General features: G+C 39.8%; 1 protein-coding gene across 40 annotated transcripts in view; it reads left to right on the top strand.

Annotated features, from left to right (window-relative positions):
• LOC138175830 (CUGBP Elav-like family member 2) overlaps nt 1-19,233 on the top strand; it is a 696,702-nt gene that overhangs the window by 649,866 nt on the left and 27,603 nt on the right. For 16 of the 40 annotated variants that reach the window (XM_069106367.1, XM_069106368.1, XM_069106336.1 and 13 more), the window contains 2 exons: nt 15,238-15,264; nt 16,723-16,854. In XM_069106367.1, the coding sequence (XP_068962468.1) occupies nt 15,238-15,264; nt 16,723-16,854 (159 nt within the window). The remainder of the gene's footprint in view (nt 1-15,237; nt 15,265-16,722; nt 16,855-19,233) is intronic. The other 24 variants (XM_069106338.1, XM_069106350.1, XM_069106355.1 and 21 more) reach the window with 3 other exon arrangements.

Genomic DNA, 19,233 nt, shown 5'->3' on the forward strand with positions numbered 1-19,233 from the left:
ATCCCACCTTCTGTAGACCTTTTTCTTTATCCCCCCCCCCACCCTGCTAATACGAATTTCCCCTCCTAGATCATCTTCCTTCTCCATATATTCCTAGTGATTTTCATATTTTTTTCTTTATTTGAATGTGAGCTTCTGGAAGGCAAAAACTGTTTTTGCCTTTCTTTGTATCTATGGTGTTGCTAACATATAGTAAATAAATGTTTGTTGACTGATTGGCCATAGTGAAGGCTGAAAGCTTCCTGTAGACAGTAATACACACAATTTTCAAATTAAGGAGACGGTAATTTTCAGACCTTGCCTGGGCACACAAGTATCTTGTCCCAATACTAATTTCAGAGAGAATAATGCCCTTCATTAAGCACGAGTACAAATGAAGTGAAAATACTCTCTCTTCCCTCAGTTCTTCCTGTTTGTGGCATTGCTGAAGATGTTGACAGGGGAATTTTCCACATTAGTTCAAATTTGACTTGAGGTTACAAAACCAACATAGCCTACTTACCAAAGACAAAATGGAACTGTTGGGTTAAATGGAGCAAGATAACAGTATCCAAGCAGGGTTTTCTTGTAGTTATCACCATTCAGGGTCATGTACCAAGGCCCTTGGAGAGTTATTTGCTTTTATTTCAGGAAATGTGCTGGATTTGGGCTCTGCAAGGAGCCCGAGAGAAGTCTGTGGTTGGCCATTTACAATGGAGGCAGCCCTGCTGGACTGCCTGCTTAAACAGATTGAGACTGGCATGCACAGCTTCAGAAATCTGTATCTGCACTTCATGATCTTTTGCCCTTTGCCAAGCCATGGGACCATAACAACCCAAGGAAGATCTGCCTTTTAGCAATCTGGGTTACATAGAAAACCCTCCATGGGACTCAAATATTGCTTGCATTTTCTTCTCTTCTCTCTGAAGTCAAAGGTCTTTCCACTCTAGGGACCCGCCCCTTGGCAAACAGGAAGGAGGTCTGTCTCTTGACTTTTCCCCCAAGAACACATTTCACTCACTGTCACCTATCAGTTGATTGGACCCACTGTGAGCAGTGGTCATTAGGAAGAAAGACTGGAATCTAGTGTCAGTGAGGAGGAACTGGGTTAAAGGCAGCTTTTATACTTCCCAGGTTCTAGTCTCATGAGTAAGCCATTGCATTTCTGTCACATGGATATCCTGTGCCAAGAACATGGAGCTTTATATACGTAGGAAAGCACATGAAAGATACCATGACCAGCCAAAACCCAGAAAAGGAGGAGAGGTCAGGTTGGCTTCCCAAATTACAGAATCATGTAGATTGAGCTTATTATACAAAGCAAGTCTTTTCTATTTCACCCAACATGTCCCCTATCTCCCACTTTATTGTCTGTCTTCAGAGGCATTAAAATAAGAGAGGTTAAGGTCCCCAATCTGTGGATGGGTAATCAAGAGGTTTTCACCTGGACAATTTGCCAAAAAAAACAGTACAAACAAGTTATTGGAAGCAAATAGGGAAAAAGCAATGAAGGACAGGGTAGAACTGTTTGGGACACTAAGATATTACAGTGCATGCCCATTTATTGACTCATTTATATGGATTTATGGATTTATATAGTAATATTACATAATTATATATAATTAATATGAAAAATTTTTTTAAATTCATATATTATTCTAAATTTACATATTAACTTCCCAAGATAGTAATAATAATAATAATAAGGAGACCTAAAAGTGATTCAAAATTAAACAAGAAAGCACAACAGCAATAATAAAATAGTGCTTTAAGGCTTACAAAGGCACTTTACAAATATTATTTCATTTGATCCCCACAACAATTCAGAGAGATATTGGGCTGTTATCCCCATTTTATAGATGAGAAACTGAGGACAATAAAGCTAAAGTTAGCTACTCAGGGTCAAACAGTTAATAAGTGTCTGAGCCTGGATTTTAACTCAGGCTTTCCTGACTCTAGGTCCAGCATTCTATCCACTGTACCCCTAAAACTACCTCTAAAAAAAAAAACCAAACCCACTGTCAATTGATTCTTTAGAAGCTTAGAGTGTAGGAAGCTTGGCTTTCACCTGGTTCTATCTTTAGAAACCTACCTCTGCTAGAAATTACTATGAACTCTGGCTATAAACTTTGTGTCTTCCCCTTGGCCTAGTACAGGCTCCTGTTTAATAATTGTTGGCAGAATTGCATTGTTCTCATCTGACTAGTGCAGCTCCCAACTGTGTGAGAACTGAGTTGCATCAGGAAAAAGGTAAGAGATACCCATACAGGAGAAAAGACTTATTCGAGGAATGAGATAAAATATCACAACATCTTTTCCCATCATCTTCCAACGCAAACAGCTTTTCCTGCCCTATCGTTCACACACACACACACACACACACACACACACACACACACACCCTCAAAAACACAAAAGCCTATCTTCTGGGGAATAAATTAAAAATGGAGGTGTGGTTATCATAGAATAATTAGCCCCCATGGGAGTAGAGATGCTCTGTGTTTTGTTAATGCCCCCAAGTTGTGATTAGCTAATAATGATGGGGCCTCTGTCATTGCTTAATTATTCTACCTTCTCACAATGTTCCCTGCACAGTTGGAACACAGGAACCAAGATCATTTCAGGCAGACAAGCAACCACAGGCTCCAGAGTCCTGTGTGTGTTTGGTCAATGCAGGCAATTTTCTCTGTGTTTACAATTATTTTATTTCCTAAACCACAAAGCCGCCGCGCTTTCACTACCTAATTGTTCCGTGGAAAGCATTTAATGAATGCACTGAAGGCAGATTCTTGCTGCCTTGTGTTACTTTTTTTGTTGTCACTGTTAGTGTGGCTTTTATTTTTTAATCTATTGCCATCCAGGGGGAGTAGATCTAAGGAAAAGTGAATTTAAGAGGCAGTTTGAGGAAGTAGATATATATACACTTCCTGGAAACCACAATATGTTGCCTAATAAACATTTGGGGGGTGTGGGCACAGTAAAGTGCTGAGCCATAAAGAACTTAAAATTAATTCATTTAATAAACATTTCCTAAGTTCCTAATATATGCAATGCATCATACTAGTTGCTGAGATACAAAGATAAGCAGCAGTGTAAGCCCAGAGTGGAAATTCAAAGGCCTCAGTTAATTCAAATTCCAGTTTTGCCACTTGCTAACAGTGTGACCTTCAGCCAATTGCTAAATTTCTCTGGATGAACTACTTTTTCTGAGACATAGATAACCTAGCGAGGGTCAAGAGGAGGGTTACCGGGCTAGAGAAGGGCCTTGAGTTCATGATAGGGGGAAGGAACCTGGTATATTTAGCCTGGAAAAAAGACTGCTTAAGGAAAATATAATGGACCACGTTCAAGTGTGGCCTGTGTTTAAGAGGCAGTAGATTCCCTCTTCTTGGAGAACCTCAAAGAGAAACTGAGCAGCCCTTGTCAGGTATGACTGTGGGGATTCCTGGGTGTATGAATTGGACTGGAAAACTTCCAACTTTCCTGAAATCCTATGAGGTGTTTTTGTCTGTACAATGGGGATGGTGATATTTGTATCATCTACCTGACTTAGTTGCTGTGGGAGATCAAGGGATAGGAACATGATTTCATTGGCATAAGGAATTTCCTCTGCCAAGAAAGGTCAGAACTTCCTTTGTAACTTGGAGCCTTAGAGGATCTCCTAGGACACTAAGGGAAACAAAGTGACCCAACCAGAGCATTTCAGGGGTAGGACTTGAACTCATTTCTTACTTGCTTAAGGTCAGCTTTCCATCCACTCTACTTCCTATCTCATTCCTGGGATAAAATGGGATAGCACATGTAAAGTGCTTTGTAAAACTATATAAATATAAGCTATTATTATTGTAACAAGGATCCCTCCCCTCATGAAGCTTATACTCTAATAGAGCTATGGCAAGTATGCAGATAAACATATCGTACAAATTAAAATATTGGAAATGAAGAAGAGACTGAGATGAAGTCACAGGAAATCAGATGAGGGAAAAATAAATGATCTGATCCTGCTTGGGAAACAGAGATAAAAGTAAAGTGTAATGATAATGAAAGGACAAGAAAAAAAAGAGCCTTCAAGAACAAGGGGCAGGAATAGGTGTTATACATAATGTGGAGCTGTCCGGCCTTCACTGTACCTGGGTACTTTGGGGAGCAAGACCCATGAATGTCACCTGTGGGTCATAGCTGTTGACAGCCAGGAAAAGTAGCTACTGTATCAGAGAGGAGGTGGAGGAAAGGAAGTAATTAGGTTAATTAGATTAAAGCCTGATAATTGGATTCCTGCTTTGGAGAGCTTCTAAATGTATTACAATATGGTAGAATCTACTAATTTTCAATCAGAGGCAACTAAGTGAGATAGCATTATGTTAGGAGAAAAGATGGGAGGGACCCCATAAATAAATTCTCATTCAGGAGCACTCAGTGTAGTGGGCTATGTTTGTGTTTCTACCTGTACCCCACTTCCCTCTTTATACAAAAAGTACCAATAAATCTCCCATCAAGAGAACAAAGATTGTTTCTCTTTGTATATTAAGCAGGTATATTTGAATGAGAAAGAAATGCAGGAACCAGAGAATAATAATGATGATAGCTGCATTTACTATATGCCAGACACTGTGCTAAGTATTTTACATATTATCTCATATGATTCGCATAATAACCCTAGGTGGTGGGTGGCATTATTATCACCATTTTACAGATTAAAAAACTGAAGCAAACAGAGTTTAAATGACTTGCCCAGGATTAGGTAAAACTGGTGTCTGAGGCTGGATTTGAGACTTCCAGACTCGGCATTCTATCGACTGCACCACCTAGCTCCCTGGAAGAAAAAGGAAAATTGCTGGATAAGGTTTAACTTGTTGTAATATTGGTATGGAACTCTCACTAAATAATGGAATTTCAGAAGTATTCCAGTCTTTGCCTGAAAATCTCAAATGAGGGAGAATCCATTTTATTTCTCAAGAAAGCTCATTCCACTTTTGGATAGCACTAATTGTGAAATTCTTCCTTAAATCAAGCCTTTGTTAGATCAAGAAATTCCCTTTTTCTGAGTTCTGACATTTAGAAACAAGCAACATTATCTAATCCTAGTATGCTCTAGACCTGAACAGAAAGAGGAAGTATCTGATAAGTTCTGTAAAGTTCATAAATTTACCTTTAATTATAAAGTTCATAATATACCTTTGTATATTAGTATTAATAAGTACTAGTAGGTCACAACAAAAATCTATTCATCTGCTAGAGTTCACCTGTTTAATGTGAGGCATTACATTCAAGTCTCTCTAGAGATCTAGGAGTGCCTTTTGGTTCTACGGGATGCTTTGCATTAGTAAAAATTGAATACATTGTAATTCTGACCCATATCATTAGTTGAACTTTGGGGGCTATATATACTACCTACATACCTACATACAAGTACTACGGTTTGTATGGAAAATGTAATAGAATTATAAAAAAAAAATTGATGATGAGTCATCATGGACTGTTAGAGCAAAACAAGAACTTAATATTCACCTATCCCAAAGTGCCACCCAAAGTAGAAATCTTTATTAACCTTGAACACTTCTAGTAAAGGAGAGCTTACTACCTTATTCATGTAGAGAGAGGGTTTCCTCTAATGGTAGTGAAAAGTGCACTCAATGAATTTGGAGTTATAAAACCTAGGTCAAAATCCTGGCTCTGCCCCTTGCTAGTCATATGACCTCAAAAAACTCATTTCACCCCTTTGATGATCAATTTCTTTAGCTGAAAGTTATGGTAAGACAATACTTTCTTTATGGTGCCATTGTGGGTAAAGCATTTTGTGAACCTTAAAGAGTTTACTTTTACATGAGCTATTTTTTATCGTTACTTAGTCCATTTTCTTTTTGGAGGGGGGAAGGTAGGGCAATTAGGGTTAAATGACTTGCCCAAGGTCACACAGCTAATTAAAGTGTCAAGTGTCTGAGGCTGGATTTGAATTCAGGTCCTCCTGACTCCAGGGCCAGTACTCTATTCACTGTGCCACCTAGCTGCCCCTACTTAGTCCATTTTCAGAGAGCCTTGATTGCAAGGAAGGAACATTGAGGAAAAAAACTGCCTCTTTGTAACCTTTATCCATTGATTATGATTTTGCCCTCCTGGAGCAGGAGCTGGCACATTATGTCCACAGAGGCTGATTACCTGCTTGTTTTTATGTGGCCCATGAACTTGACTCATTAACTCAGGGGCCATACATTTGGTCCATGGGCTGTAGTTTGCCAATTCCTACTCTAGAATACCATATAATAAACCTATTCCCTCTTCCACATGATAGCTTCTCAAATATTTTTAAATTGCCATAATGTTCCCATCCTCCTACTCACCGGCTACAAATTTCCCCTTACCATATTAAATATCCCCAGGTCCTTAGGAAAGCACCATGGGGCAGTGGTTAGCTAATGTCAAAAGACCTAGTCTCAAATCCCATCTCTGACATTTACTAGCTATGTGACCTTGGGCTAGTCATTCAACTTCCTGGGACCTTAGTTTCTTCATCTGTAAAAAGAGGGCACTACATTAGATAGCCTCAGAAGCCCCTTCTACCTTGACCTATGAACCTAGGATCCTTCAACCATTCCTCAGTGGCACAGCTCCCAAACACATCAATCTCCTAATGGGTTTGTATATATAATGTACCTCAGGGTACACTCAGAGTCTTATATTTAAGTCTGGGTGAGGATCAAGTCCCTTTTTAAGCAAAGTACTTCGAGGAACTTTTTTTGGATAGGTTCAGGGTTCAGAGGTTTTTCATTATATTCCCAAATTTGTCTCTTTGCAACATCCACACATTGTTTCTAGTTCTTCCCTCTAGCAGTCAGGAAAACAAGTCAAAACCTTCTTCTACAGAATGGCCTCACAATACTTAAAGGTAGTTATCATATCTTTCTCAAGTCATCTTCTCCCTATATCCATTTTTTCCCAACTGTTCTCCCAAAGTGATTTTTCTTAAGCACAAAATTGACTCTGTCACTCCTCTACACGATTAACTTCAGTGGCTTCCTACTACTTCTTGAATAATATATCATCTCCTCTCTTTAACATTTAAACTCCTTTGTAATCCGGCCTCAGTCTACCTTCCAAGTTTCATGATGCATTACTCCCTTCCTGCAGTCTCCAGTCCATTCATTTTAGCCTTTCCTGTTCCTCACATGACACTCCATCTCCCATCTCTGAGACCTTGCACTAATCAACCAAAGAACCTCTCTCTCTTTCCAATGGAGCCCAGTCACCATCTCTACATAAAGCCTTTCCTCACCCCCTAATTGATAAAGTCTTCCCCTTTAATTATCTTGTATTCATTATATTATTATATGCTATATATAATAATATATTATTATATGCTATACATAATAATATATTATAATATAATGCATTTATTTAGATTTATTCTCTTTATAGTCTATATAAACTTATATATGTATTGATTATCTCCCTGATTGAATCTAAGCTTGAGTGCAAGAACTGTTTCATTCTTTGTATATCTGTCCCCAATGTCTGACCCATATCACTTCAAAGCTGGTTGATTGATCCCAAGACTTTTCTCCATTCTCATTTTTCCTCTTGTACATTCCCTCCAAGCCTGCCTTCAAATACAGCACTCCAAACTGAATGTAATACTCCCAGTTGTCTGTGGTCTTACCAGGTTAGAGAATGCTGAGAGGCTATTACTTTTCTAGTACTGAATACCATATGTCTTTCTTCATGCAGCTTAAAATTCGATTAGCTTTTTTGACAGTGAGAGGGAGAAAGAGTTCCCAAGAAGAGGTAGGGGATGACAGTGTTAAATGCTGCAGGTAGGTCAAGGAGAATGAGGGCAGAGAAAAAGGTGAAAGACTTAGCAGTTAGTAGATTATGAGTAACCTTTGTAAAAGCAGTTTCAGTGCAGTAATAGGGCCAGAAGTCAGAATCCATGGTGTTAAAGAAGTTGTTGGAAGTCAAGGAAGTAAAAACAGAAATTTTTTTTTTCCCTAGGACTTTAGCAGTAAAAAAAGAAAAGAGACTTAGGATGAGAGTTTGAGGCAATAAAAACAGATGTGCCTTCTGAAAGTCATCTTCCTGCCACTGACTTCGAGTAGGTAGTTTCCCTTTGTGGAAGCAGGCCAAAATGGGAGCAATCTTAGACTGCCAGAAAGATAAGGAAACAAAAACTGGGTGTAGTGGATAGAATGCCAGCCCTGCAGTCAGGAGCACCTCAGCCTCAGACACTTACTAGCTGTGTGACCCTGGGTACGTCACTTAACCCTGTTTTCCTCAGTTTCCTCATTTGTAAAATAAACTGAAGAAGGAAATGGCAAACCACTCTAGCATCTTTGCCATGAAACACCCAATGGGGTCACTAAGAGTCAGACATGACTAATTGCCTAAATAATACCACTACCACCACCACTAATGTCTACTTGCAATTGGCTGTTATCCAGAGGGGCTTTAAGGGTAACTTCCCAAAGTTATTATTATAATATTCATTTTTAATGACAACCTCATCATCAGTCACTCAAACAACTGAGCCTATCTATAATTAGGGCGTGGGAGGGAGGCAGGGGGAGGAGAGAGCACCAGAAGGGAAGAGGAAAGAAACTCCAGTGACATAGCCCTATAATCTATTTGAGAGAGGTCACTATATGGAAATTTTAGTCATGCCCTTTACTTCTGAAGACCATAGAAACAGAAGGAGGCTGATGTTTTTTAAAATGCCTCCTAAATCTCTTGTACTCTTGAATTATTCAAGCAGGACTTCCTAATGGTCCCAGGGTAGAAAGCATAGATCCAGAATGATGTCACAATTCTGTCCTCTGGATAGCTATTTGGGGAACTGAGCAGCTGGGATCGATCATAGGTTCGTAGGTTAATACCTGAAAAGGACCTCAAAGGCTTCCTAGTCAGCTTTCTCAGCTTACAAAGGAGGAAACCGAGGCCCAGAGTGGTGAAATGGTATCTCCAGCATCTCAGGGGCCCCATGGTGGCAGCACCTATAGCAACAAGTCTTACCAGGTACACATATACCCACATACAAGCACAAACTTTGTACAAAAGGGCAAGGAATTGTGTTTGCCAAATGAGAAGCCAATAATATGGATTTCTCAATCTTTTCACTTCCTGGTCAAAATGTCCATAGGCTGGTTGCTCCCTTCCAACTTTTTTAGAAGGCAGTTATAACCTTGTTAGAAGTAACAGGTTGTCCTCTGGTAGAAGTGAGCAAGCAGGAGCAGGCCTCATTTCCCGCCTACTTTAATCTCTTCTAACTATAGCTTCTTTGTTTTAGAAGTAGAAATAACCTTCTACTGAGGACCATGCTGTGGGTGATTATAGAGCAGCATTTAGATGCCACCCTTCTGAAATGCCCCTTGGCATTTTCTGAAATGGTTCAAGGGAAGAAATACAGGATGCAGAGCCCAGCTGAGGAAAGGGAGATTTTAGGTGGGCAGAATACAATTACCCCAAGCGGAATCCTGCCAGGCTGCCAACACAGAAATTGGAAAATATGTGTGTTGGTGGCATTTAATTTGTGTCTGCCTATTGTGTCTAGGGTCTCTCTATTGTACATCTGTTGAACATTCCGTTTTTGAATACTTTATTAAGATTGGCTCTGTCGGCTGTTTCCATTTCCAAAGAAAGAGCTCATTTGTGAAAATTAGGAAAGATTTCTAGAGGGATCTGGAAGGTAAGAGATTCCAGGAACAGTACATGGGAGTAAGTATACCTGTTCATCCCAACGAAAACTCAAGGCTCAGTAGCTATTCTAAAGGCATTGGCCAAGGGCTTCCGGGACATTGGACTTTTCTCATTTTAATGAGTTAGCCAGGCATAGTGGAGACAGTATGGGCCTTTGAGACGTACTGACTATAACCTTAAGCAGGTCTTGACCTCTCAGTGCTCTAGGCAACTCTCTAAGCCTCTAAGTTGCAGAAAAGATAGGGATCTAATAATAGTTACATTTGATATTATATTATTATATAAAATAGCTAACATTTCATTTAGCACATATAAAATATTAAAATATAATGAAAACAAACTAGCTAACATTTTATATAGTATATAAAATATTAAAATATAATAATAAAATAGTTAATGTTTTCTATATTAAAATATAAAATAGCTAACATTTTATATAGTATATAATATAAAATATTAAAATACAATAAAAATATGAAATAGCTAACATTTCTATAGTACATGTAATATGAAATATAATAATATAAAATAGCTAACATTTTCTATAGTATATATACTATAAAATATAATAAAAATATAAAATAGCTAACATTTATATAGTACATGTAATATAAAATATAATAATAAAAATATAAAATAGGTAATATTTTATATAGTCCCTACTCTGTGCCAGGTACTATGCTAAGTATTTTACAGTTATTTCATTTGATCCTCATAACCACCCTGGAAGGTATGTCCTATTATTATCCCCATTTTTAAGATAAGGAAACTAAGGTAAACAGAGTTAAGTGATTTGGTCAGGGTCACACAGGTAGTGTCTGAGGCCAGATTTAAATTTTGGTCTTCCTGACTCCAAGCCCAGAACTTTCTACACTGCTCCACCATCAACTGCTCTGATAGGGAATTTCCTCACCTGGGAGTTTCCTGTACCAGTGGAATCATAAATACAGACCCTATCCCTGTACTTCCATCTATCAGGGATCTATAATTTCACTCTTAACTGTCTAGATTCATAAGACCTGCCACAGCTTTTGTTCCACCAGCATAATCTTCAAGAAACCAGGGTACCCTCTTGGATTTTCTATTTCCCTGTATTATAGCCTTCTATAAGACCAAGGGGCCAATTCTGTGTTCAGGAGTACTTGGGTTCAAGTCATGTCTCTCATATCAGAGCTGTCCAACCATAGGCAAGTGCCACTTAACCTTAAAGTATCCCTGGGAAACTCTCCAAGACTATAAGTTGCATACAGATTGTTGGTCCGGTAGCCATGGAGAGATGGTGAAACGTAGAGAGATGTAGGCATGTTTGTAGACAGTGGATGAAATGATTCCACAGTCATGCAGTGAAATAGCGAAATCCTCTACTGGATCAACTAAATATAACAAAAAGAGTACTGACTTCAGATTCAGAGGCTCTGGGTTTGCTAACTGGGTTCCAATCCCACCTGCACCAAAGAGCAGCATATAGCTTTGATACATCAGCTCCATTACAGCCAGTTCTGCGGATCTGAAGGGGCAAATCTTCCTTGAGGCACATGGCTGGCTAACTCTGATAAGAGTTCTCAGGGGTTCTTAACCTAGGGTCCATGAACTTGTTCTGTTTTGTTTTTTTTTTTTTATTACAAAACTCAGTTTTACTAAAAACTCAAACTTATTTTAAAAAATAATACAACTCAGTCCACAGTCAATAAACATTGATTAAGTGCCTACTGTATACCAGGAACTATATTTCAGTATAATTTATTTTCTTTGTAATCTTGCATATTTCATTTTCCTCATTTAACATCCATCATTTAACTGCGGAGCTAAAATACTTACCAGAGGAACCCATGACCCCAAAATGTTCAGAACCTCTGGCCTAGATCCTCCCCCCCCCATCCCTTACAAAAGGATAGAGATAAGGCCAGTGGAAAGGAAGTTGACAAGCTTTAGAGATTTCTCTTGCTAACTCACATCTATCACCCTTGTGGGCTGCCTGATCCTAAAGTGGGGGTGCTTTGCTTTCTACCACCTGGGATCCTTTTAATACTATTTGAATTTATGACTGACTTCTGTTTTTAATAAAGAGTCAAAAATGAGGAATTGTTTTCTTAATTTATGCCTGAGGGCCACCTGGGGTATTATATAAGCTCCAGGGACATCATAGGATCATAGATGAAGATCTGAAAAGGAACTTCAAATGCCAGAGTCCAATCCCCTCATTTTACAGATGAGGAAACTGAGCTACAGAGTAATTAGATGATTTGTCCAAGGTCGTACAGCTAGAAAGTATCTGAGGCAGAATTTGAAACCAGGTTTGTCTTTGAAGTTCATTTCTTTGTCCACGATGTTATGAATTCTTCTGTCATCCACTTACTTTCACCAGCCATGTGCCCAAGTGAGAGACTTTTTCCCTCTCTTTTCTCATTCATGCCAGCCTGTCTTGCTCGTTTCTCACTATTCTCCTGGGGTTGGACACAGGGTGACCTCCTTACAAAGTGAGATAAGAAAAATTTCAGTGCAGACTGAAAAAGTAATGAATTCTGTGAGAGGAAACTGGATGGTACAAAAATGCAAGTCACGAAGGCTAAGTCATTAAAGCCCATTTTGTGTGTTTCTGTGTCTCCAGCAATTACAGTAAATGCAAGCAGAATGGCAACATGATGAGAGAGATTTCTAGCCATGTTAGAGGTCAGAACTCAGGCTTTTCAGGAACAAGGTGACATTACCACCTATTAGACAAGCTATTCTTCTGCTGGGCAGTTTTTACTTGGATTTTTTGCTAGTGCTAGGAGGAGACCAAGAAGAAGCCAGTTCATGAAGTCTGTCAGTATTTAGTCAGGTTTAACCCTGGAGACAATCAGAAGCAATCAATAGGAAATCTCTACTCACTAGCACCAAGTCACATTTCTCCTATCATTAGTGTAAATGACGGTAGAGCCGGGGAACTTTTTCTGACACAAGTGAGTTATTCCAGAGTCCCAGATGAGTGTTAAAATTACCATACCTCACTATTCAGGCTCTTGGATTGCTTCTGAGCTAGCCTAATATGGGTAGGCACGTGCCTCTAGGCCTGACCACTGGTAGGTGAGGAAGCCCCACCTCCAAAAGAGCCAGGAAGTTCAAAATGCAAAGAATGAAGCAACTGAAGTCTAAATGAGGTCTCTAGCCATCCCAAGGAAGATAAATTGGGACACACAGAAATAGATATTGCTGGATGCTCTGAATTCTACCTTGAGAGTGCTGAGCAGACTCTGATGCTATTTAAGAACGTTTCATCACCTTCTTTCTTCCTCCTTTCCCTCCAAACACCATTTCTAGAAGACCATGATTCCAGTCAAATAGTCATCAAAGATGGTAAGTACAAGGAGAAGGAGGGAGCAGGTAGTCTACAATAAAAGTGCTGCTCAAGGGTCAAGAAACCCTTGAGTATAGGTTGAACCAGGTTAAAATGTAATTGGGAAATATTTAACAAAATAAATAAAAATACGATAAAACATAGATAACATTACATCTTAAGCCAAGCAGAAATCCTTATGTAGGGATTAGTGGTCCCAGTTTCTGTTTCAGTTTGACAGCATGGGGATGTACAGTGTCTGAGTGTACCAAAGGGATCCATTGATTAGAATGCTTGGGTATAATGCAAGTCTTTGAAGTAGTCACACACCCAGAAAAGGTGATAGATGGATGATGGATGATTGATAGATGGATTGATAGATAGGCAGGCAGGTGGAGCTAGTGAGTGTTTATCGTTTACCATGTATGTGAGAGGCACCGAGCTCAAATAAGAGGCTTACTCTTTTAATTACTCTACCAACATGGAGGGGACAAGCTGATTTTTCTTTTCTTTTTTAATGGCTATCTTCTTTTAGATTTGGGTACAGGCATTCTCCCCATAAGTTTGCCTTCACTGGTTACATTGCTGGTGCGTGATAAAGCATACTCTAAAAGTTATAAAATCATGCTTTAACATCATTTGGCCACTAACTTATAGGTGTGACATTTTTCCTATGAAACTACCTCCCCTCCCCCACTCCATGATGTCTTCTCACCCAATGTCATATTTTCATGATACCACTTAATAAAGTTGGGAGTATGCCTGTAATCATTTCTAGGATTGCTTTCATGGAAATCCATCGGACAGGCATTAGAGGGTTTGCTAAATCTTTGAGTTATTATCAAGCAAGTTCCTTGCTGTTTAACCTTTCTATTATATACTTTGCAAAATCAGGAGTCATCATTTCCAGGTAGAATTTCCATTAGTTCTGGATCCCCTTAGTCAAATCTGCTCTCCTTCAGCACTCCAGAGAGGTTCACAGAAAGCTCTGCTGCTAATATAGACTCAGATTATATACATATAAACTCAGAGTGGGTTATCCAGACTGCCTAAGCCAGAGAATATCTTGAGTCATGGGAAATTTTACTAAGAAGAAATAAGCAAATTATATAGGATACATCACCAGAAGTGGAGAATATAGAGTGAATGAATATGAAAGGCACTTGATATTACAACATGAGCTTAAATACCCACAACACAGTCTCAAAGAAAATCATTTGCTTGTCCAGAAAGCAATAGCAATCTCCTTTCCTATTAGAACACTTAACAACTGGGAGGTATCAGGGAAGACTTTAAAGGAAGGAGGTGTCACATAGGTGGAGCCTTGAAGGACCAAAATTCTGAGGGGCAAAGGTGAGAAGAAAGTATATTCCAGTCACAGGAGCTCTCCTGTGCAAATGCATAGCAGTATTAGATAGAATGTAAAGTTTGACAAATAGCTGGTAGCCCAGTTTGATTGTGATACAATGTGTATGAAGAGAAGTAGTATGAAATAAGGCCAGAAAGCTAGGTAGAAGGAAATTGTGGAAGTCTGTATTCCAGGCTGGGGAGTGGGTATTTTATCCAGGAGACAATGGAGAACTCCTGCAGAACACAGAAGAGTGTCATAGGAGTATAGAAGGGGACTGTAGAGACCATCAAGTCAATCTCCTTCATTTTGAAGTTGAAGACACAGAGAGGTTATCCAGGGTCACACCTAGTAAATGTCTCAGGAAGGATGTAGATTCTGAACTTCCTGACTTCCAAGTTCATCACTCACGTGGACTTCCTTTAGCAGCCCAAGAACATGAGTGGGGAAGTCCAATGGTAGGGTCATCCCAGATTGAGGATTGTCAGAGAACTCTCTTTCAGATCCAAGGGAGGGATATATAGTTCAAGGAGAGAGTATTCAAGACTTTACTCTCCATCCCCATTATGTACCAAGGTTCTATCTTGTACTCATAAGGTTGCACAATGGATAGAGCACTGAGCTTGGAATTCAGGAAGACTCAGACACTTGCTAGCTATGTGACCCTGGGCAAGTCACTTAACCCTGTTGACCTCTGTTTAATCATCTGTAAAATGGGCTGAAGAAGGAAATGGCAAACCAGTATCTTTGCCAAGAAAACCCCAAATGGGGTCATGAAGAGTCAGACATGACTGAAATGACTAAACATCAACAACGTTTTGCAACAACTGCACTGATATAATGTCAGGAATAAAGGAGTAGTTGGGGAAGAACTTAACCAATTGTCTTTTAATTCCTTCTTTTGTTACAGATTTTTTTAGAAAAAAAAACTTGAATGGTAAGGATACTTAATTGATCAAAACAATTCAATAAGTACTCATTAAACACCTGCTGTTTACAAGGCATTGTATTGAATCTTAGTCCCCACTCTTGAGGGACTAGGAAGGAACTGTATGGAGGGAGGGGAATAATATACACGAATAACTTGTATAAGAGAGGGGCATAAGTGCAAAGGAGAAGGCTGGAATATGTACTTATGAAAGCTTCATGGAGGAGGTGACAATTAAGTTGGGCTTCAGAGGGACTTCAAATATGGAAATGCCAGAAAACCGATTAGGGGAAGAGAATCCATTCCGGGAAGGACAGAAGATGAGCAAAGCCAAGAAGATGAGTAAGGCAAGGTAGGGAAAGAAAAATATTCCACTTTGGCAGGAGAATAAAATAGGTGAAGCAGAGTAATGGGGTATGATGCTGAAAAGCTATATTAGAGCCAGATTGTGAAAGGTCTTGAATGCCCAGAGCTGGGATGTATATTTTATATAGTAGGCAGTGGGAAGACCCTGAAGGTTTTTGAGGGGAAGAGTGATGGGATCTGAGCAGCACATTAGGAAGACCATTCAGGCAGTGTTATGAAGGATGAACTGGACAAAAGGCTAAAGTCAGGGAGATCAATTTTGAAGCTGCTCCAATAATTTAGGCAAGAAGAGATGAAGTCCTAACTAGGATGATTATTTGGGGGTTGGAAAGGAGACGATTATTATAAGAGATCATGTCAAAATAGAGTGACTAGGATCGGATGAAGTAGTAAGAGGAAGGATACTGATGAGGCAGAGATAAAGAGAAGGTTATAAGCCTAGGTGACTGGAATGGTGATGTTATCTTCAAGAGTAATAGAGAAGTTAGGGAAAGGGACATATTTTTGAGGAAAGTTGATGAGTACAGTTTGGGACATGTTTAGTATGAGATGCTAGTGGGCAGACAATTGGAAATAGGGAACTGGAGCCCTCAGAACAGCTTAGGAGTAAGAGAAAATTCACCTCCCTACTGGCTGATTGATGCATGATCCATCCCTCCCAATATTCAGTTCTTTTCTTACTGACTAGCAATGATCATTTTCATTGGCATTTACAGCCATGGTATAGTAGATAGAGAACTGGCCTTAGAGCCAGGAAAACTTTTGACACATACTGGCTGGGTGACCCTTCCATATCAGTGAAATCACAGGCACTCAGTCTATATCCACTCATAGCACTGTTGTATTAAAGTATTGTTATCATCAAGACTACCTAAATTGCCATATTTGGGCCTATAGACACTTTCTGCTTGTGAAATGTGAAGCCAGGCTTTATATGTTTGCATATTGTGATTTAAAGACTCATCAACTTGATCTGCTGTAATGATGACAGATGAGTTTTCCTTTCTGGCTAATTTTCACTAATCTTGTACTTTCTCCCCTGCCCTCCCATCCCATTTCCTTCTCTTTGTCTCTTTTTTCTCTTTCTCTTTCCCCTTCCAGTGGCTGCTTCAACTCCCAATTCCACTGCTGGTGCAGCCATGAATTCCTTGACCTCTCTGGGGACTCTGCAAGGACTGGCTGGAGCCACCGTTGGACTGAATAATATTAATGCACTAGCAGGTACCATAAACAGTGAGTATTTACTGCTCTGGTGGACAGCCTTCCCCAATATTGACCATGGGAAAATAATTAGTCATAAATGACCTACGAAAGGGTGAACTGTAACTGGGGATGGAAGAACACATGCTTCAAATAGTATAAAAAGTACAACTCAATTTTTGTGGGGTTTCTGTTGGGTGTTTTGTTTTGTTTTGTTTTGAAGGGAGAATGGTGCAGTGGAAATAACCCAGAGTCAAGAATGTTAAGTTCAGATTCTTCCACTCACCAGACATTATGTAACCTGGGGCAAGTCACTTTATCTCCTAAATCCTCAATTTCTTTACCTATAAAATGAAAGTCTTGAAAATTAGGTGTCCTTTAAGTTCCCCAATGACCATACAGTTTTATGTTTCTATGATAATTGTGCAGGAAAAAAGGGATCTTTAGAAAGGGAAATAGAGAAATGACCCTTCGTGCAGGGCACCTGCAGCAAGAAATCTATCTAGTCAGATGGATTAAGCAAATTCTTCTGCCAGTCAATCGGTAGCATTCATTCTCCACAGGTGCACCATTTTACTCTGGCTGTTTATAGTCTATAGCCAGAGGTAATCAGGTCTGGCCTCCAAAATATCCTCCTGGCTGCTTCGAAGGCAGTCCTTTTGGGGTCCACCAGAGAGCCTCAGGGATTTTCATCCTGAGAAGACCACCCATCCTATCATGGAAGAAATAGTGCATGGAGAAGTGCCAATTCAGGACACCACTAGTCTTCAGGTCAGACTTTAGGCCCATGCTGTGGCACTAGACATCGGCTTTCACTGAACACTGCTCCTCTGCCCCAAGCCGCAAAGAATACACTTTTGCCTCAGGCTCATTCCCCTCTGGCAGCACAAGGCCGGCAAGGAAACAGCAGGTATGTGGGAGCCAGCTGAGCATCTGTTTCTTCAGCCCAGTGGCTAGCCAGATTTTTAAAGCTGTAGGCTGTAGTAAGCATACAACTGGATATTTTGAGCCCTGAATCAGGGGGTCCCTTGGACAGTTGACCGCATTTGTAGCTCTGTTATATTGAGGGAGCCTTTTATTAAGGTTAAAAAAAAGATGACCCCCCCCCAACCACAATCCAACAACTTTGTACTTCAGAATTAAGACAATGGAATTGTAAACTTGAGTTTTGTAAGTGTAAAGGAGCCCACAATTTATCTGAATAAAAAGTCTTGAAAGGAAAACACATGGTATAAAACTAGGAAATAGAGGAATTGCAGAGTGTGTATATGGCAGGGGGGTTGTTCTTCCCAAAATATTAGTGGTCATTTGCCATGTGGGAAAACATAGAATCACTAGAGCAGAAATCAGCCACCAATTTCATAAGGGGGACAAAAAAAAATTACGCACTTCCCCCCCAAAAGAAAAAAAAAATTGTTACCCTGACCCTCCCAAATAAAGGCACAGTTGGCAAGGATAGCAGCATGTGAGGGGGTAACAGTCATTTAAAAGTATCTGTATGCCACACATAAATGTTTTGTGACAAAAGCCACGTGGCACAGGCTTCACATCTCTCACCCCTAACAGCATTCAGATCTGAGCAGAAGGGTCTTTGCTTCTGGAACAGAACAGCTCTTCTCTCTGTATGTAGGTTGAGAGAGCTCTAACCCCTACTTGTCTCTTCACCTAAGTTTTTCTTTTCCCCATCTTAGGGGCTTTGTTTTTTATTTTTGTTGTTGATGGTGTTTTGTTTTGTTTGGGGGTTGGGGGGAGTGGTTGGAATTTTGAATTTGTTTTTCAATATTCACATACATACATTCTAATCCCATTCATGTTGCTTCTACTGCCCCTGGACCCAGTTCCCCCCAAAGAAGGAAAGGGGTTTGATCACCCAGCAGCCTTTTGGTCCCTAAGCTAACAGGCCAGCAGGAACGGATGTCCTCCTCAGCACCATGTGCTCACTTGCATTGCTGTGCATGATAGCTATCCTCTTGTCTGTGCTGTCCTATTTTCTTGCCAAGTTTTGTTGTTATTGTTGTTGTCATCATTGTTGTTGTTATGCTGTTATTGTTGTTGTTGTGACTTTTCCACCATGATCATGAGGGGTTTGGGTGGTGCATTTTTGAATGTCCAAGAACATTGGTGAGCTCTTGCATGGGGTCTTGGGTTAACACAAGTTTTGCTTCTGGCAAGGACACAAGCTTTTTAAATAGGCATTGAGAAACTCTCTATTTGTGCAATTCTAGGTATGTATGGTTCTAGAAAAAAACAGAAAGAACAGATCTGATTTCAGAATGACCCTACCCTTCTATTATGAAGTAGCTTGTGCCTTTTTGTCATTGAACCAAGCTTTAGATGCTGTCATGTGTGAAAACAGAAAATAGGCCTTGGGTCTGATGAATGTGCTGGGCTATCTTATAATCTTAGTGTTCA

The sequence above is a fragment of the Petaurus breviceps genome, unplaced genomic scaffold (assembly GCF_028583685.1).
Source record: "Petaurus breviceps papuanus isolate PSGF00001 unplaced genomic scaffold, PetGlider_PUasm1.0 79, whole genome shotgun sequence".
In the NCBI taxonomy this organism is placed as follows: Eukaryota; Metazoa; Chordata; class Mammalia; order Diprotodontia; family Petauridae; genus Petaurus; species Petaurus breviceps.